At 38.4% G+C, this 21,918-nt stretch overlaps 2 protein-coding genes across 3 annotated transcripts in view; both read right to left on the minus strand.

The window, feature by feature from the left end:
- Positions 1 to 3,099, minus strand: part of ttc34 (tetratricopeptide repeat domain 34) — a 77,110-nt gene extending 74,011 nt beyond the window's left edge. For both annotated transcript variants that reach the window (XM_072586240.1, XM_072586238.1), the window contains exon 1: positions 2,907 to 3,099. The gene's annotated coding sequence lies outside the window, so the exon portion shown is untranslated. The remainder of the gene's footprint in view (positions 1 to 2,906) is intronic.
- An 8,387-nt stretch (positions 3,100 to 11,486) lies between these two features.
- Positions 11,487 to 21,918, minus strand: part of LOC140486969 (butyrophilin-like protein 2) — a 209,582-nt gene continuing 199,150 nt past the window's right edge. The window contains exon 2 of the mRNA XM_072586241.1: positions 11,487 to 12,955. Coding sequence (XP_072442342.1) covers positions 11,505 to 12,878 — 1,374 coding nt within the window. The 5' untranslated portion in view covers positions 12,879 to 12,955 and the 3' untranslated portion in view covers positions 11,487 to 11,504. The remainder of the gene's footprint in view (positions 12,956 to 21,918) is intronic.

The following is a 21,918-nucleotide window of genomic DNA, read 5'->3' on the forward strand; positions in this document are numbered from 1 at the left end:
ATGCAATCTTGCAGCAAATGATGTACAAGAATGAACAGGTCTCTTTGTACCTCCCGTTCCCAATCCATCACCATTCAGATGATAATCTGCCTTTCTGTTTTTGCTACTATAGTAGGTAATTCATTTATCCACATTACACTTCCTCTGCCATGCATTTAACCACTCGCTCAACTCGTCCAAATTATACTAAAGCATCTCTGCATCCACATCACTGTTCACCCTCCCATCCAGATTTGTGTCAGCTACAAACTTGGAGAAATTACATTTTGTTCCCTCATCTAGATCATTAATATATATTGTGAAGAGTTAGGATTCTGGCGCTGATCCATGTGATATACCACTTCACTGTCTTCCACACTGAAAAAGATCCACTTACTTCTACTGTTTCCTGTCTGCCAACCAGTTCTCTATCCATGTCAGTATATTACCCCCAATCTCATGTGCTTCACCAAAGCCTTTCTGAAAGCTGAAGCAAGCCACATCTACTGGCTTACCATCAACTCTGCTAATTACACCCTTGAAAAGTTCGACATTTGTCAAGTATCAAATTTCCTTTTTCTAAATCCATGCTGTCTCTGTTTGATTCTGTCACGGTTTTCCAAGAGCTATGACTTTTTTTAAATTAACAGCCTCTAGCATTTTGCCCCACAACCAAAATCAGGCTACTTGCTCTATAATTCCCTTTCTTCTCTCTACCTCCTTCAAAATAAAAGGGGTTACATTTGCTACCTTCCAGTACATTGGAACTGTTCCAGAGTTGACCGCCATTGTATCAATTATTTCTAGGGCCATTTCCTTAAGTACTTTGGGATGTATACTATCAGACTGAGGATTTATTTGCCTTTAATCCCAACAATTTCTCCAATACCATTTTCTTACTAATATTAATTTCATTCAGATCCCCCCTCTCAGAGCCTGAACTGGAACCCTGAATAACAGAACAAGCCAGTTTTCATCACCATTTAACTACTTTCTAACTTTGATCAACCCCCAGTGTAAGGCACAGAGGTCAAATATTTAACTGCATAAAATAATATGTCGAAGTAACAACTTGAGCATTAAAGCTTATGACTCCCCCACCCGTAAAAGAGGTTAATTAATATCTTCAGATTCAGACAATTGGACGCAAATCTTAGTTCTTGAATAGTGTATTCTAAAATCCGACCCCCAGATGTATGCAACGCTAATTCAGTTACTGTAAACACCATCTATCCGCATTTTGTTTCTTCGCAATAAACTCATGTTTGGGTAAAGGTACAAATCCCTTCAGCACCTCAAACTCATCCAAGACGTCGCTACAGTATTCAATTTCTACAAGAGACAGGTGGTTTGTTGAACAAATAGCCCATATTATTTCTCGTCTGCAAATTAAACGAGTTGTGGGGATACTTTCAAAACTGGTTATTCGATGGAGATTTCTATTTTTTTTTGCAGAAATTCAAAATCGCTGTCATCTTCGGCCCTACCTCAAGTAAATATAACTAACACGTTCCCGCAGAAAGCTTTTATAAAAAATCAGCTAATTTTTTTTTTAAAAAAAGAGGGCATGTCAGAGATTCACTACAGAATCTCCCTCACTTCAGTTTAGAGAAGCAGATTCGCGAAGACGAACTCAATAGCGACAGCAGTGTGAAAAAAATTGCATTCTTGTTCAGTTTACAGCGGCCCTTGAAAATCAGCAGTCTGAAAGATGGTGAACAAAAAGCCAAGATCGGACAGGAGGGTTTGTTTGGAAAGGAGCGGTGTAAGGAGGAGAATAGCTCAGAAGAAATAATTAATTGAAAGAATTTGGGGACTGGTTATTTTTATATGCATAACAAATCAAGACCTTCATCAAATCTCCTTTCATCCTCGTCTGTGCATCTGTCCATTTTCTAATCTAGGACAGAATGTCGTTGATATAATTCAATAGTTTACACTCAAGTTGAGCACAGTACACTCTTTATAAGCCGCCTTGGCCCTTGTGTGGTAGAAGTACCTAACCGGGCTAATTAAATAGGCCCAATTCACACAAATAGGAGAGATTCCAATTTGGCTCCAAGTCAGAAGCCACTTTGCAGTTCATCCATTTTAATGAGTATTTACAAAAAAGCAGCACGCAACGGAATAACATAAAATCCCTTTATAACCACCGAATGGTTGTCATATGATTGGCAAATCTTTTAAACTGTTACACAGATTACAGCAGCAGCATTCATGCTTTTAACTGCATCAATACAGGAGACCGACTCTCAGCCCGGGGGCGAGAAACCAGAGTTATTGCTTTGACCTCCCATTATGTTGCTTTTGGGCAAAGTTTATAAAATATTTACCAAATTAGACATGCTTAAATATTTGCATTTAGTTAATAAATGCCCTGCTAGCTTTTCTAACCTTGTGGAACAGTCAGATACTTAAGCACAGGGCAACTTAAAGCGCATTCTCAAGAGGTGTCTATACTAAGTAGAACCTTATCAGTGAAGAATCCAACTTGTCCCTTTAAAAAGTTCCAACTCAATGACCAATAAAACAGCCACTATCCATAAAGCAGGATTTTTTTTTAAAGAAAACTGTTCAGAAATGTTATAACACACCTCTGGATCACGTGGGACTTAAAGCCGGGCCTCCTTGATATTACCACTATCCTGACAATAAAGAATACATTCATTAAATTACAGTGAACACCAACAGTGTTATATCCTGCCTGTTATCCTATTGCTCCCTCGTCTCCACTGCAAGTCTCCTCCACCATTTAATTTCGTTAGATCAGGTAACGGGTTTCCCTTAAATTTTTTATGAGTAAATAGTGTGGCAAATGCAAGTTGAGGAATAAAAGCACTGTTTAATTTGAAGTCACCTTCCTTTGAACGGTGTACTTTCTGCAGTCCAACTGCTGCTGATAATGTTTTAGCTTAATAAACACTCACCTTTCTAGAGCAGATCAACTGAAGCTGTTCCCTCAAACTCGAATAGAATAAGCTCCGCCTTTTTCTTTTCAGACGTGTAGTATGCAACTTTACTTTTTTTAAAAATATGCAATCTTATGCCTTAATTGAGAATCTAATCCGATGTAAACTGTCTCCCTCTCGGGATTTCCCCTGTCTTGCTGTAACCCCTTTCGTTCCGATACATAATTGCAACAAGCCAGCTGATCGATTTCAGTATCACGTGCCTCCCGTTGCCACGGTTGCAGATAAACACAACGCGGCGCTGGCTCTCCTGATTGCCCAGTTCAGAGTCTGTCATCAGATCCAAATGGGTCAAGATCATACCCTCTATATTAATAATAACAAACCTTTTCCTCGACTGTTATTGTTGGTAAAGGAAAAAAAATGCATGAATATAGCACCTTTCACAATGTTCAGATACCCAAAGCACTTTGCAGTCAATGAAATTCTTTTGAAATGTAGTTATAATCTAAGAACAAGGCAGCCACTTGTTATATTTTAAAATCTTATAAACAATGATAACCAAGTAATTTGTTTCGGTGATGTTGATTGAGGGATTCATTTTGACCAGGACAAAGGAAGGAGTTTTCCTTCACTTCTCACAATATTGTTGGATATTTAATTCCTTATAAGAGTTGGATGGTTGGTGAGAGAGATGACTGATCAGACTATGACAACTCAATTGGTTGGGTTTTGATTTCCATCCAATCCAAATGTTGGTGCCTCCTGATAGTATAGCACTCTCTCAGTACTGCACTGGAGTGTCAGATGGTTTTCTGAAGGGCAAATCATGTTTAACCAATTTACTGATATTCTTTGAAGAATTATGGATAAAGGCATAAATGGATGAAAGGAGTATACTGAACTTGGATTTCCAGATAGTATTTGTTGAGGTATCACATCAAAGGTTATTTCAAAATGTAGAAGCTTATGTCATAGGGGATGACATTTTGGCATGGAAAATAGATTGGCTAGTATCAGAAAACCAAGTAGTAATAAATGGGTCAATTTCTGATTGCCAAGATGTAACATGTTACACAACAAGGATCAGTACTGGGGCCCAATAACCATCTTCCTACGTGTAGCTATGATTTCAACTAGTGGAGAAGATTTCCCTTGTTACCCTTTGACTCCAGTTTTGCTAGGTCTCCTTGATGCCACACTCAGTCAAGGACAACCTTTCTCTCATGTCTGGAGTTCAATACTTTTGTCTATGTTTGAACTAAAGATGCGATGAAGTCAGGAGCTGAGAGACCCTGGAAGAACCTAAACAGTGTTAGTAAGAAGGTCATTGCTAAACCAGTATTGCTTGATAGCATCATTGATGACCCCTTCAATCACATTGCTGATGATTGACAGCAGATCGATGGGGCTGTAATTGGCCCAGTTGAACTTTTCCTGTGCAAATTACTGCTTAGATGCCAGTGCCATGGTGCACTGGAACAGCTTAATTGGCAGCACGGCAAGTCTTGGAGCATATGTCTTCAGTACTATTCCAGAACATTGTCAGGACCCACACATAAAGTCTGGGCAGTTGGGAAATGATGAACTGCATGTACCAGTAGGATTGTAAAAAAAAATCTCCTTGGGGAAGTTTAGGGATGTAGGAAGAGGAATACAAAACATATTTTTTTAAAAATACCTCCACAAGTATTGACATAAGTGTTGACACCAGTGTTTCCATATATCACTTGACAGATTTTATTATCGTGGTGTCTATTCTTAACTGGAATCCACTACACATGATTATACATCAGCTTTATGTAGGTGATAATCAAATAAAGCAGTTTTTTTTATTCTAAAATATTCAAAAAGCAGATAAAAATCTAAAGCTTACAATGTAACGGCTTACATTACATTAAACTGTCAGAAAAACATTAAGTTCTGGCCAAAGATCATTAAAGATCATATGAACTCTGTTTTCCTGTTCATAGATGATGGCTAACCTGTTAAATATTTCTACCATGATTTTGTTTTTATTTCACATTTCCAACATCCACAGAATTTTATTTCCAATGTTAAAGAGGAAGAATGACAGATCATTAAAAGAAAAGTATTTTTGTGAAATGAGAGATAAGATCCTCAATCACTTTATATCATTTGTGTTGCAAGGTCAAGCCCTCATTGATGAATTAGTATCACTGTGGCACAAAAGGTTTACTTACATCTTCACATTATACTCTTTCCCCAAATAGGTTTTTTTTTAACTCCAGCCAACAACTGAAACAGGAACTTGGTGCTGTTAACTTCATCATTATGCTCCTGCACAGCAACCCAAAGTTGGAACTTGAATTAGAAAAGACCAGTCTTGTTGCTACCTCTCCTTCACCACCCATTTCCCCTTTCCATGTCAATTCCATTTTTCAATCCTTTTGCTGCCCGTTCTCCACTTTCTTCTTGCTTCATTTGATGGCCATGGTGTGTACAAATTCCAGCACAGCTCCTGCAGCTAAACTTTGTAATTCCTACACCTTTAATATTACTTGCACATCTATACATCTTTGTAATTCCTACACCTTTAATATTACTTACACATCTACACATTTTAAAGGGTGAAGAATGTGGGCAGATTGGTAGTCTCAATGTCTTTAGCAGTGCAAAAGTTTAGGGAAAAAATAAACTGTATTTATGTCCAAAATATATTTTATTCATAAATAAAGTCTTTGTGTATATAATCATCCAAATGGTCATTGGATAAACATATGGAGGAAAATGGAACAGTGTAGGATAGATGGGCTTCAGATTGGTTCCACAGGTCAGAGTAACAGTGAGGGCCAAAGGGTCTGTACTGTGCTGTAATGTTCTAAGTTCTATGTTCTATGTATATACATAGTCACAAATGCAGTTTGGTTCTGTAGTAGCATATCAAGGAAACAAACAAACATTTGAATTTGACTCTTATCCAAACAAACCAAAGATATCTCTTACACAAAAGCGCCAAGACATCACTTGGCTGGTGGTGAGAAGGGTATTGCCTGTGAAATCCTTCATGTTCTGTCTGCCCTCAAAGCAGCTGCAGGGTGTTTGGTGGGGAGAAATGGTTTGACACTGTCGCAGATCTCTTTCTGGAATCTGTCTTTGCAAAGAAAGTCTGGAGAGAGATGCAATGATTTTTGTCAAGGTTTGTCCCGACACAGGACTCTATGCTCTGATGAAGGGCTTTTGCCTGAAACGTCGATTTCGCTGCTCGTTGGATGCTGCCTGAACTGCTGTGCTCTTCCAGCACCACTAATCCAGTATTTGGTTTTCAGCATCTGCAATCATTGTTTTTACCTCTATGCTCTTGGGTCTGTTCCCTGGGGCACACACTGAGCCAAATGTCGACTATGTATATTAAATTAGATTAGATTCCCTACAGTGTGGAAACAGGCCCTTTGGCCCAACCAGTCCACACAACCTCCAAAGAGTAACCCACCCAGACCCATTTCCCTCTGACTAATGCACCTAACACTATGGGCAATTTAATATGGCCAATTCACCTGACCTGCACATCTTTTGACTGTGGGTGGAAACCGGAGCACCTGGAGGAAATCCACGCAGACACAGGGAGAATGTGCAAACTCCACACAGACAGTTGCTTGAGGCCAGAATCAAAGCTGGGACCCTGGTGCTGTGAGGCAGCAGTGCTAACCACTGAGCCACCGTGGCCATCAACTAAGTGAACAATCATTGTGTTCCACAAGTTGTTAATCCAACATTTCTGATGGAATGCTGTGATATCATGAACTGGAACTGCACATGTGCTGAATGCACCCTTACAGTTGAGTTGGCAGTAATCATAGTCCAAAATAAATTTTGCTAAATACGTTTGAATGAAGAAAACGTCCCTTTAAATTTCAGCACTCCGTGCATCACTGTAAAAGTTGCACTGTGACAGCTGACAACAGAATTCCGCTTGGTTTTGATTTTGAAAGCCTCTCCATAAACACTATTTAAACTCATGAGAAGAATGGCTATTTATTTGAGGTATGGCAGAGTAACTAATTCCAGTACAAGTATAACCAAAACGAACTAATGTCTTTAAAAAATGAATACCAAGAAACTGAGAAGACTGCAAAATATTTATTGGAAAAAATGATTGGCTTTACAATTATGTAATTGAATTATTAGTTTAAAAACCCTGAAAGAATGACATGAAATCTACTTTCTAAACATAAAATGTTACTTTAAGGATATTTAATATTCTACCCAGACAGTGAGGTGAAATCAAAATAGTAATGGAAAACCACTTTTATAATTTGAACAACTTCTTAGCTGTAATCATGCAGATTCAGCACTGCAGGGAGCCACAGTCTGCCAGCAGCAGTTTTCTATGGTTACAGTTTGGTGGGATTCTTTCACTACTACAGGAGGTCTCCTAAGAGGTTCTCACAGACTCTGCCATACTTCTGTCACTCTGAACCAAACTAACTGTCACTTGCTTGGAGTGATTTGCAAAGCAGAAGATTCTGTTTTGGAGTGATTTGAAAAGCAGAAGATTCTGCTGGAGGCAGAGACAAAGCCAAACATACAGAGGCTCCTTTCGCTTAGAGACCAGCAGGGATAGAAAGATCAGCGTTCTCCCAGGCTGTGTCACCATGGACGTTTGGTCTTCAGTTGCTTTGCTGCTTAAAATCCTGAAGTTGAAACAAAGTTTTGTTCACTATCTTTGACTGGTTGAAGATAAAACTTTTCGTTTTGAACTGTATGATTCAATCTACTTATTGAAAACTGTTTTCATATTAAAATGTAATGAAAAATGAATAATTGTAGGTGACAGATAATGAAGTTTGAATTCAACTTAATGACAACTTTTGTCAATTATCGCAAAAACATGTCTGGTTCACTAATGTCCTACAGGGTTGGAAATGTGACATCCTAACCCAGTTTGGTCTCTGTGTCTTCAGACCCACAGTAATGCAGTTGACTCTTATCTGCCCACTAGGCAATGGACAATAAATGTTGGATTAGCCAGCAATATCCACATTCAATGAATAAGTAAAAAAGAATTGAAGTGAATATGAAAGAATCATTTAATAAAATGATTCAATTCACCTTTCTTCTTACTGTATCCCTCAATTCTCTATTGCCATTTACATTGCCTACTTCTATGGTTGGGAGGTGGGTGAGTATTAATATGATGAGAAAATTTTAATGTCTTCTCATTGCTGTTATATATTATCAGTAGCGGGAACTTCAGCAGCATAGCTGTGCACTGGATAGCGAAATGCCTCATTTGAATGTCCAATTAAGAGTCAAGGTTTAGGAGTGGCTGTAGCAGCTTTGGAAGTCTGACAGGTTAAATCTCTCAGTAAATTCCCGGGATAGCATTTCTCCATAAAGACAGCTCATTCAAAATGAGACCCTCCCACAGTGCCAGTAGCTGCTCCCATGATTATGATCCCACTGCAGTTATGTGCCTTACACTCCTGATCGCAGCTTATTCAACAGAACAAACCTCATCTCGAAGGACAGTTCAATATTGAGGGATTTTCTCCTTCAATCATGACAGGCTGCAGTGTGTTGAGCTGCCAACTTGGCCAGTTGTCTCAGTGGTGGTCTGTTAATTGTCTGCTGTTGAGAAAATGCTGCCCTGGGATTCTACCACTCATGGCATACGTTAGGCTCTCCTTTTTAGTTCTGATGGCAGAGTTTTTTCACTGGTAACTGAATTCAGTCCCATTTTTTCTAATGTCTTTCTTTTGTGATTTATTCTACTGGCAATTGTTAAAGGAGAAAGCTGTACCAGTGGTAGGATGGAAAAGGCACCAGAGTCTGAAGATTTTGACGGTATTAGGCAAGAAGTTTCAAAAGCCGATTGGGGGCAGATGTTCGCAGGTAAAGGGACAGCTGGAAAATGGGAAGCCTTCAGGAACCAGACAACGAGAATCCAGAGAAAGTATATTCCTGTTCGGGTGAAAGGAAAGGCTAGTAGGTATGGAGAATCGGAAGGGTTTGGAGGGATATGGGCCGGGTACTGGCAGGTGGGACTAGATTGGATTGGGATATCTGGTCGGCATGAATGGGTTGGACCAAAGGGTCTGTTTCCATGCTGTACATCTCTATGACTCTATGAGTAAGAACTGTGTAATAAATTTGGAAGAAGTTGCAATGGACTTGTAAATAAACTATAATAATATATTAGACTTATGAGAAATTGTTAAATATTCAGAAGAATTGAGGATTAATTTATTTAAAATAATTATCTGTCTTATTGACCATCATTTTAGTATAATTTCCTGTCCACTTTTTTTATTAGTATCATTACTAGCTACACTTACTTCTGTTATCACCTTGACTCCTCTTGGCAATTCTTCCTATCAGCTGCTACCATTGCTAACTGTACTCCCATTTCTGTTTAGTTTAGCTGCTTGGTTATATTTTATGCTACAAATCGTTATGGTTGAAGTTCTTTCATTTGTAATTTTAAAATTATTTTGAGAAATTGTATTTCAAGGTCTAAGTACATCAACAACAGTGAGAGGAGTGAAGGAAATGAAAGGATAAATGGTCACTGAGTGATTGTTATCTCATCTTTGAATTAAAAGCCAAAGGTTTAGAGATGATAAATTCCTGGAATTTAGTGTTTCCACCAATTTAAGAGGCTAGCAAAGAGTAACTGGTGCTATCATGAAACAAAATGAGAATGTAGTGAGGGTAAATTCCTGCATCAGTGATCATAGTTAAAAGTACTTCATTGGTTGGAAGGTATTTTGGGATGGCTTGCAACCATGAATGTTGCTATATAAATGCACACTTTGTCTTAAGTAATATCTTCAAAAGAGGTACTTGCAGAAATAGGGTAGTGGAAGATACTATATTTGCAGATTCGGAGGAACAATAAAGGAAATTCAGAAGACAATTGACAGCGAATGTTAATAAAATAGAGAATGCAAGGCTGGTGGGGAGCAGGGAGGGTTGGGAAAATTATTAAGCTTTTATTTGGTGATCAGTACACCTGAATGTATATTGGTATATATGTATATTAAGAGTATTTCAATTGTATTGAAGCAACTCTGAGTGGAACATTCTCTGTGGAGAAAAGCTTAATTCTATTCTACTTACTGTAATTTTAAATTTATAATGTTTTGCAGTGAATGGTTCATGAATAAAGATAATTTTTATGAAGAAAAATCTTTTACTTGCATCCTGTATTGTGAGATAGATGTTAGAAACACTTTACCATGTATGGATGACGTATTAAGATTTGGATTTAATTTCTTTCAATTAAGTGTGGAAAGACTGGGGCCAATATTTTTGGTTTCACTTTGAACTATGTTCCTTGTTAGCAATTCTATTTCTGACAAAAATTTGATATTAAGACATTTGGTTCACAATCTTAATCCTACGTTTTATTCCAAGATGAGCTTCCAACCATATGTTTGTGTCATCACTAAACTCCTCTATTTCTTTTCCAACTTTGTACATGCCACAGCTCCTCTACAATTGAAACCCTCATTCATGCATTTGTTCCTCCAGAATCTCCTATTTCAATGGATTTCTGGCTGGTTTTCTATATTCTAGCCTCTGTAACCTGGAAGCCATTCAAAATTCTGATACCTGTGCCATACCTCACAGCAGTTCTTCGATCACTTCTGTCTTCATTGATCTATATTTGCTCAAACAAATCTTGCTTTTAAAATGTTCATCTTTGTTCAACTCTCAACATAGGCTTGCTCTGTATTCTTCTCCAGCTTTGCAACCTCTAGAGAGTCTGCATTCCCCTAATTTTGGCCTCTTGTCCACTCCGGACATTAATCACTCCACACACACTGAGTATGTCTTTGATTGCCTATCCTTCAAGCTGTGGAATAAATCCTCTGCTCCCCTCTGCTTCTCTAGGTCATGTTTCCACTTTTGGCAAACCTTAACATCTACTTCTTTAACCAAATATTAATTTTCTTTATATGGCTTGGAATCATAATTTGATTTATAATTCTCCCATGAAGTGTCTTGGGTCATTTCTGGATGCTACGTAAATAGATGATTTACAAAGAATTAAAGGATGTTGTGGGCAAAAAAAAAAATGAAATTAGGCATTGCCAATGTAGAGGTGTACCTAGAGGACAAAATGAGGCCAAAAAAGTCAATAACTGGTTAAGCATGATTAAAAGTGGAACCATCAAAGATAATATGGTGTTTGAATAAAGAGGTGCAAAAAAACACTGGGGTTGATTTTCAACTTGCCGCTTTGATGTGAACTGACAAAGTGAATTGGCTGGCTATTATGGAAACTTACCAATTGTCACTTGCAATGAATGGAAATGGATAGTTGCTATAATAGCCTCTGATCTGCCGTATCTGTTTCATGCCAAAGTGGTAAGTAATTTCATATTCCACTGTTTAGAGAATTAAAAGAAGAATTTCATTGTCCATGGAATGGCATCAGTAGGATCAAATGTGGTGATTGAGTGAGTACATTGAAAGAGAATTTATGGTTATATCCACTGGAGGAATGCAATGTTAGTGGATGAATCAATGGTACCTAATAGTCTTATTATACAAGGAGTAGCATTTTCAATCATTTATTTAAAAAACCATACAATTTTTTTTCATACATGTACACCACAAGCCAGTAAATATAGATGCACTCACCGTTTATTCATTAATAAAAGTTACTGTTGAGCTTGATTTGTCTGGCAGCCAAGGATTTGATATGGCACAGGTGAACCGAGTTCCCTCAGCCACTGAAACATGCAGGCCACTTCTGAAATCAAAATACCTATCTGACAACTTAATGACTGTTTTTGCACGAGAGGTGATGTCTTTGCCATTATCTGCTAACCAACTGATGTTTCCCAGAGGAAATCCTCCTTTAGTTGTGCAGATGAGGAACACGTTACGGAAGTTGGATGAATGTTGTCCATACGTGATTATTGGTTCACTATAGGGTGCTGCCACTCGAAGTTCCAAAAGATCTTCATCTATTATCTTATCATTTCTTTTAACCCTACAAATATATTCTCCCATGTCCTCAATTGTAACATCTTTTATCTTCAAGTCTGGAGACCCATTCAAAAAATCTTCCCAGTACAGGAAAGCCCGGTCCACAAATCTTGGATCTTGACTAGCTAGATCTTCCTCTTCATTTATGAAAGCATATACCAAATGCTCCTTACTATTTGAATTCTTTTTGACCCAGTAGAAACCCAAATTAGCAATGGTGACTGGATCATTCTCCGGAATAGAAACATCACAAATCAGCTCAACACTACTTCCAGCTAGTCCTACCATGTTTTTATATGGTGTAGCAACTGTGACACCTGGCAAAGGCAATACCCAGTCCACCAGCAAATTCTCAATGTATTTATTCCAAATGCTGCAGATGTACTTTACTCCCTTCTTAACATTGACCACAAGAGAACTTTTTATACCAAATGTTTTGTCAGGTAGTTTTTCCATGACAGTGATTGCCTCTTTTGTAATGTCATCATCTGCAGCAATCCACTGAACCAAAGGCTCGGGAAAGCCTTTCTTGGCAGCACAGTTTATTGACACTCTACTTCCTTCCACTACTTCCTTTGGTTCATAGTCTACAAAAATATCCTTGAATGGTACACAAACAACGAGAGTGATAGTGAGACTTTTGAGACCATTGACAGAGCAAAAATATTTTCCACTATCTTCAAGTAATGTTGGGTTAAGGCGCAAGATGGAAAAACTTGCATTGAGATAGCTTTCACGCACTCTTGTTTTGACCTTTTCAGACAGATATTGGACTACTTCTTCATTAGGTGTGAGTGAGTGATGGAGTACTCTCTCCAAAGTATGGCCATTTGTGGTTCGTTCCCATTCAATATCAAAGGTACCTGATTCAGAAACAATGTTGCTCAGTCTGCAGAATGCTGTAAATCGATGACCTTCTTTCACTCCGACAACTGATTCATGCCTAACAATAATCAAATCCTTTAAGGTTTCCATTCTTGTGTTTTGGAACTGCAACAATAGGTAGAAAATCAGAAGTAGTCTCATGATCCTGTTGATTGTTATAGCTTCAACGATTCTGTCCACCACCTTGATTTTACCTTCCCATATGTTCCACCATTCACCTGTAAATAAACATAGTTGTCATGGGAAAAATGTCCTTTAGTCACATATATTTGGTTTAAAGGGATTATAATAAGAACACTACCATATATAGAACAGCACAGAAAGGCTCATCAAAGTACTTCCGTGCACCACCCATCTAATCTCTGTAGAAATTCTTTATTAATAGTCCTTAATCCTCAAAGGTACTGATCACATAGACTTAAGGTGAATACTTACTGAAAGATTTACACTGCCATTAAGAGTCATTCACAAAGTAATAATCAAAGCAAAATTAGTATAAGGTGAGCTGATCAGTACCACAACTGAAAGCCCTCACTGCTTGAAGGCCGACTTCCACTTTGAGATCTTTTAATTTTTTTTCTGAAGTCTTCCCCCCTTTAAATAATCTCCCTTCTCTATGTAGCTGTGCTGTTCCTCAAATGTCCACAAGGCTGGATGACAAAAATCACAAGACTGCTTGTATACAGCACTTGCTGAGCATTTAGATTTTAGATGACTGTTTATTGAACAGTTTACACTGTCATTAAAAGCCAATCAGAAAAGAATGATAAAGAATAGGAGTTGTATTTAGATACATCTTTCATTACCAAAAGACTGGCAAGAACACTTTAAGCAACCAAGTCTTTTGAGCTGTAGAAGTATTCTAGTGGAGGAAATCGCAATAAACTCTCAAAACTACCAATATGACAATAATTATGCGATCATCTAATTTAGTGATGGCAATTTGGGGACAGCTATTGGCCACAAAGGATAATTCCCTACTCTTCTTCCATGTATCATGTCATCCCTTATAGCAACCTGGGAGAGGACAAGAGTGCCTTAGTTTAAGGTCCCATAAAAAATATCTCCAACAATATTGCACAGGAGTCTCAAATCTTGAGCTTAAGGCCTTGAGTAAGACTTGGGGCAGGGGTTTTTTGGAAGTGTTTACAAATTGCAGGTAGAACCGATTCCAGGAATCCTCCCCACCTCCAATGCTACCAGAATTTGTTGGTTTGGAGTAAGGATTCAGGCTCACTAAGCCCTATTGAGCATTTTTGAAAATTCACTCATAGGATATGGGCATCTATGGCTGGGTCAGTGTTTATTGCTCATCTCTAGTTGCCCTCGAGAAGGTAGTAGTGAGGTGCCATTATTCCAAGTCAGAATTGTGAGTGACTTGGAGGGGAATTTACTGGTGGTGGTGTGTTTATGTGTCTCCTGCCCCTCTCCTTCTTAGTGGGAGTGTTCGTAGTGTTGGATGGTGTGGTCTAAGGAGTCTTGGTGAACTTCTGCAGTCCACCTTGTGGATGATACACACTGCTCTTACTGACTGTGGGTGGTGGATGGAGTTAATGTTGGTGGAGGTGATGGCAATCAAGTGTCTGCTTTGTCCTGGATGGTGTCAAATCCATTGAGTGCTGTTGGAGCTTCACTCAGCCAGGCAAGTGGGGAATATTTCATCACTCTTCTGATTTGTGCCTTGTAGTTGGTGGAGAGGCTTAGGGGAGTCAAGAGATGAGTTAGTCCCTGCAGAACTCTTAGTCTCTGCTCTGCTTTTGTAGCTATAGTATTTTTATGGTGAGTTTAGTTCAGTTTCCTGTCAATGTTCACCACCAGGATGTTGATAGTGAGTATTCAGTGATGTTAACACCTTTGAATGGCAAGAGACAATAGTTAGATTATCTCTTGTTGGAGATGGTCATTGCCTGGCATTTGCGTGGTGCAAATGTTATTTGTCACTTTTCAGCCTGTAGAGTAATAGGGTAGGGGAATAGTCTGGGTGGGATACTCTTTGGAGGGTTGGTGTGGATTTGTTGGGCCAAAATAGCCTGTTTCCGCACTGTAGGTATTCTGAAGAAAAAAACTGGTTATTGACCAGGTCTTCATGCATTTGGACTACTTCCATATTTGAGGAGTCACAAATGATACTGAACATTGTGCAATTATTGGTGAACATCCCTACTTCTGACCTTATCATGGAGGGAAGGACATTGATGAAGTGACTGAAGATTGTTGGGTCTGGGATACTACCCTGAGGAACTCCTGGAGCTGAGATGATTGATGTCCAATAACCACAGCCATCTTCCTTTGAGCTTGGCATGCCTCCAACTAGCAGCAGATAGTTTCCCCCCCCCCACCGATTCCCATTCATTGTAGTTTTGCGAGGGCTCATTGATGCCACACTCAATCAAATGTGGCTTTGATGACAAGGGCTGTCACTCTCACCTCACCTCTGGAATTTAGCTCTTTTGTCCATATTTGAACCAAGGCTATAATGAGGTCAGGAGCTGAGTGGCCTTAGCAATAACTGAATGTCAGTCAGCAAGTTATTGCTGAGCAGGTGCTGCATGACAGCACTGTTGATGATACCTTCCATCATTTCACAGATGATTGAGAGTTGACTGATGATGGCTAATTGGCCAGCTTGGAGTTTTGCACACCAGACATACCAGTGCAATTTTCTACATTAGTAGATAGACAGCAGTGTTGTAGCTGTATTGGAACAGCTTGGCTACGGGGCAGCAAATTCAGGGATACACCATTTAAGTACTATTTCCACAATACTGTCAGAACCCATAGCCTTAACAGTATCCAATTCCTCTAACAACTTCTTATTATCACAAGGAGTGAACCATGTGGGCTCAAGAGACAGTGGTGATGGTGCGGACCTCTGGAGGAGGCTGAGCTGGATCATTCACTTGGCTCTTCTGGCTGAAGGGTATCATGAATGCTTCAGCCTTATCTTTTGCACTGACATGTTGGACTTCACTCATTATTGAAAATGAGGATATTGCAATGTGGGAATTGTGTTAATTGAAACAGATGGCCAGATATCCTGATGTCCCCAAATGTCCTCTTTATGAATGCATGGCTGAACTCCAAGACTAACTAATGTATTAGCTCTGCTGATGTTTATTTTCACAGGCTGAAAATAAGCATGTACTTTTATTTAATGAGGCTATAATATGTCATCCATTCTTTGATCTGTGTGAAGTGGGGTAAAGCTTCTGTTCCTGAAAATATGAATGAGTGTCTGATTGACACTATTATAATGTCATGAAGGTAGTAGCCTTTTCAAAGCAATTTCTGATCTTTATTCCATATCTATACTTGACATTGTTATTATATGGTTCATTGGTACTGTACATATTACATACTGGGGTGGGTAAACTTGGAAGTGACATGGGGCATGGCTGTGGCATTGGGGACAGTGAGGAAATGTGGGGAATGATTGGGCATTAACCAGTTGGTGAGGTGAGAGCTAAAAGCTTTTCATATAACTGAGAAGTGGCATGTCTTTTCATCTGGCAATATCCATATTGCTTTCCACCTCTACACTCTTCTGGCTCGAAAATAATGCTTCCCGGGCCATTTATATGGAGACTGATACATGACTGGGAGTTTTTCATTGACATGTTTTTGCTGATATTTGCATGACGAATAGTTAATATTAGAAAAAAGCAAAATTAACAACTAACTTTGAAATGAACCAACTGACATCATTCAGGGCTATGGCTGTCATACTATTCTAACAATGGACTAATTAAGTGAAGAGGAAAAATCAGTCAGGAATCTCACTGCTAATCACTGTGCATGCATCATATTAGGGAAGTTGCTAGCACCTGTGAGTAACATTACTCTGCAGAAGAGAAAAAAAAACTGAATTACAAGAAAAAACACCACGTAAAATTGACTTCAAACCCACATGGAATCACAGAATGCAGAATGAGGACAAATGGCCCATCACGCCTATGCCATTGGGATCTAATGAACAAATCACAAATACTGGGAATAACATTCCAACCTTACATTGTCAACAAAAACTTCACAAGTGCATACATATGAGAAAATCCAATACACACTGCGTATGAGGTTGAAAGCATTGACTTTAATGCTAGGTTACCTGCCCAATGTGATATAATGTGATATATCTGCAGTCAAAAAGGTCTATTCCCTTACCCTCCAGCTAGTCCATTCCCCAAACAATATAATTTTTAAAAACTCACAAAACTGACTTGCAAGAAAGTTGCATAGATTGATAGGTAGATATTAATGACTAGAATATCTGATCACATCATGCCAGTTGATAGACAAATGATGTTCAGGAGGATGAACTTCCTTGCTTTTTCTCGAATAGTGCCACAACCTCTTTTATATCGAGCCGAGGGGCAAATATCATTGGTTTAAAGGCTCATAAGAAAAATAGATAACTCCACTAAGAGTAAACCGAATAGCAACAGAAATGCATTACACCAAAGCATTTGTCTCTAAAAGGCGGTCAACAGTGAATGCATAGAATCTGAAAAGAGTGCTTCTGGTGTCCCATTAAATTAGAAGAGCCTCTGCAATACGCAAAAGCTTGTATGTTGTGCATAGATGAACCCTGATGTGCACTTTTTGAAGTCACTACGTAAAATGTTCTTGACCAGAACACTTGCAGGGAGGAGGCTAATTGATTTTGAAGCAGGAGTTCATGCAAGTGAACATCATCATGTTCATTCACATAGAACTCTCAGTGATTTCTTCCATGGGACATTACAACATGACTAATCCTGGTTTTCTTTTGGGTTTAATACAATCTACTCTTGTTACCAGTGCATTATTTCCTTCATCTTCACCTTCAAATAAAGGAATAATACTTCAATGCATTGTAGAAAATGTGCACAAAACAGTCCTTTATGTTTCTGCATAAGCTCACCAATAATTATTATCTGGTTGAATATTTTAACACAACAATATACATAAATGAATACAAGCCAATGTATTCTTTCCTAACATTGTGCTTCCTTTGGGTATCTACAAGTGCCTTTCTTTCATTTATTCCAATTCTTACATCAGATTGCTTGTTTTGTATAGAAGGCCAGGCCTCTTCCTGTGGTTGCTTGGCCCTGGCAGTAGGATATTGCCATCAACATCTCTGGAACATGTTCATGACCTGCCTGATGTTTCCTCTTGTGGTCTACTGGTGGTGTTTTAACGGTATCTGACATAAGGGCCCCAGGCATTACCACTCCTAGGTCCTCTAAGTATGTCTTCACTGAGCATTGCTAAAGCTGTTCTATCAGGAAACCATCAAGTATAAAGACCAGAGAACAGTGTAATGTTGAAAGACATGAAAGACTTTATGACGAGCACATTCAGAATGATAATTGTTCTCTTCGCTAATCTACCAGTGTTGTGATCTTTTCTTCAGTGGTGTTACATGTACCAAAAGATCCTTGATCATTTCTCAGATTTAATCACCAATTTAGATTCCACTGAAGATTCTTCTGATGTCTACATTGTTTTATAAATAAGCTGCCCAGGTGTTGCCCCACATTGAATTTGTCCCAAATTGAAATTGTTGTTGTGCTTCCTCAGAGCAAATGACCTCAATGTGCCAAATGGCAGATTCTTGCATTTATAAAGCACTGTTAAATCGTAAACTGTTCCAAGGTCTTTCAGTGGACATTACCAAATATTACTTAACATTGAACTACTTAAGGGGAAATTAGGACAGTTATCTAAAGCTCAGTAAGAATTAATTTTTAATGAGACTCTGTGAGAATGAGAGAGAGGTTAAAAGGTTTAGAAAATGATTTCTAGTAGATATGGCTTGGCAGTTGAAGACCTGTCCACCATTGGGATTCCCTCATTTAAGATTGTTCCACAAATGTCAACATGAAATATCAAGTAGATCACAAATGTCTCACCACTGTGCCAAATGTTTCAATTGCAGAAATGTCACAAATCTGAAGCTACATGAGAACTACTATTCTAGCCTTCACTTATAGGATGCACACACTGATCCATCTTCTACTCCCACCTCATACTCTGTGAATCTGTTTGATTACCACATTCAGTAAACACAACTAACTTCTCCCCAGCAGTTGAATACATTTGAGTTTGTTCATAGGAACAATGAAACATAGGATGCACAATAAAAATTTGAGAGGTTGAGCAGAGGAACTTCAATGCAGGAGATTTGAAGGAAGTTATGGATTGACTTCATTCCAAATTGTCCTTCTTCACTTTCCTGTTCATTATCTTCCTCCTTGGCTTCCTGATTCTCATCATAGTACACAAGGAGGTATTTGTGTCAATATTCACCTCTTTCTCCTCTGAATCATCATCATCCAGTATTAAGTTGTTCCTTATTTATCTCTTGCCCTCACCCTATGATTGTCACACTGTTGCAGCAATCATTGATCAGGACATTGTTCACGGGGACCATTATTTTGATTTGTGCTCCTGTTGTGTGACATTCTGGACTGACAGTACAAAGTGGTAAAATTTGATAAGATTTCTTCATCAAAATTAAATTGTGTAGTTTTCTTGAGTGGTTAAAATGTGTACCACCTAAATAAAAACCTTCTTTAACCTCATGTTTATGACATGTGGTCTGAAGCATGTTGTAACATCACACAATTCCACATGATGTCATTGTAACCAAAAGGACCAATCGCTTTTCTTCAACGCAAGCTGAAAAACCGGCCAAACTTTTATTTCAAGCCTTTTTTTAAAAAGGCAACTGACCTTTTAAATCATCTTATTACACTTTAAGTATTGATCTTACCTGGTGAAATGAATCCATATAGAATCATAGAATGGTTGCAACATAGGAGACTATTCAGCCCATCATGTCCTTACTGGCTCTCCGCTGACCAACTGACTTACTCCCTGCCCTTTCCAAAAATCCAATAATGATCACATTGAACTGGTGCAATTAAAGCTGATTGCAGTGACTCACAACAAAAAATTCACAGCTGATATATGTTCATGATGTCGCTGTTTAAGATTGTTTCATCATTGGAACTAAATCCTTGTGCATGATGACATCATAGGCTTCTTTATGTGGTATCACAGAATTAGAGAAATCTAAAGTCAGCCAGTGACAGGAAGTCTTTGTCTTCATCATTATTTACACAAAGTGTGGAACTCACTTATGCTGTGGGTTCTGATCTAAAGTAAATATTTAACATTTAATTAAGTAGATTCTAGGAAGCCCTTCCAATTGCTTAGTCAGTAAGCATAGTAAATAACCAAAGGTCTGGAGTTCAAACCCAAACGCTGTGTTAGTTGATCTCAGTTGGGTTGTTTGGAGATGAAAGTTTTCCTCAACTGCCACATTCCAGAAAGGAAGAAAACAATGCACCTAAGGCCATCCTGCAACAGTTGTGGCCATGTGGACCTCAGGTGAGGATAGGATTGGGCTCAGCAACATTGTACCCATCTAGGAAGGGCATACTGACACTGGAGTGTGTCCAGCGGAGATTCACATGGACAATCGCTGAAATGGTAGGTATAACATACAATGAATGGCTGAGGATCCTGGGATTGTATTCATTAGAGTTTAGAAGGTTGAGGGGAGACCTAATAGAAACTTAAAAGGTAATGCATGGCTTAGAAAGCGTGGACACTGGGAATTTGTTTCCATCAGGTGGGGATTCTAGGACCCGTGGGCCTTAGAATTAGAGGGGGTCAATTTAGAATGGAAATGAGGAGACATTCCTTCAGCCAGAGAATGGTGGGCCTGTGGAATTCACTGCCACCGAGTGCAGTGGAGGCCAGGACGTCAAATGTCTTCAAGGCAGAGATCGATAAATTCTTAATCTTGCAAGGAATTAAGGGATATGGGGAGAGTATGGATAAGTGGTGTTGAAATGCCCATCAGCCATGATTGAATGGTGGAGTGGACTTGATGGGCTGAATGGCCTTACTTCCACTCTAAAGTCTTATGGTCTTATGGCCCCCCATTCTTTTAATGTTAACTATTACCTTATTTCTTTACTTTCCTGCTTAACTTTTTAAACTTTGTTTATTTTACTACTTTGTACCAAAGATTTTTGTACCTAGGTACCTTTGTACCTATGGTGGCACCATGCGTGACAACATTATACAATTTTCACTGTACTCCTGTACTTGAGTACACATATCAATAAAGTCTAAATTTAAATCAAACTCCCCTTATGTACTAGCCACCTGGTATTTAATTTCTGAGCTCTAAATTCTGTGATATGAAGTTCTATAGTTATTTTGAAATAATTCATTACAATTCAGGAGTTTTTCTTTCTTTTGTTCAAATTCATATGCAGGGAAATAAATGTTTAATAATGTTGGCTGTGGATTAGAAGTTTAGCCATGTTTGTCATCCTTAGTTTTCAGAATTAATGAGTAAATAAACAGTTTGTTTATATTCTAAATATTACAAGGACTCAAGAGAAAAAACACGATACTTCAAAAAACACTTTAAATTACAAGCCACAATTATTTACATAGTTCACCAATGTCATTTTTATAGCGCTCATCATCAAACTCTCAACTTTCAGATAGTTTTCTTCTGCCTTTGTATGCTGGAGTATTTAATTGCCTTTCATTCCATATGTAGCTGTAATGTATTTAATCTCAATCAATCTGTGCCCCTTGGATGTTATCTGAAGCCCAATTATTATGCCACTGAGTCTATCATCATTGGATAAAGTAAATTGGACATCAAAATGTTTGATGTAACTTCATCATCTTAGCCACAAGCTATAAAAATTAAACTAAAACAAGTTTTTTTTCCCAAAATGTCATTTGGATAATTATCTGATTGCCCATTAAAACAAATGCCACCATTCATAATTGTGATGTTTTGGTATTCAGGCAATAATTAAATCAGTTTGCAGACTTTTGGGAGTGGAGGACCCCTGCGCCTTTGTTCCCCTGAGGTAATTTGCATGTTAATTATCATGGTGGCTGATGGCTTAGATCGAGAGAAACAAGTTATAAACAGCTTTAATTAGCAGCTTAATCATTTTTACAAGAAATTGCAAAGCACCATGATACATTAGTATGCATAAAATTAAGCCAGATCAGCATGGATGCTCATGTTAAATCTTCAACACAGTGTTGAGGTGACAAGATGGCTGACTATAAGCCCTCAACTCACAAAGCTTTTGCTGAAAAATCATTAAAATAATAATTCCAGAATCCAGTGACTTAGCAGATAATTAGAATT

This window comes from Chiloscyllium punctatum, chromosome 16 (genome assembly GCF_047496795.1).
Source record: "Chiloscyllium punctatum isolate Juve2018m chromosome 16, sChiPun1.3, whole genome shotgun sequence".
NCBI lineage: Eukaryota > Metazoa > Chordata > Chondrichthyes > Orectolobiformes > Hemiscylliidae > Chiloscyllium > Chiloscyllium punctatum.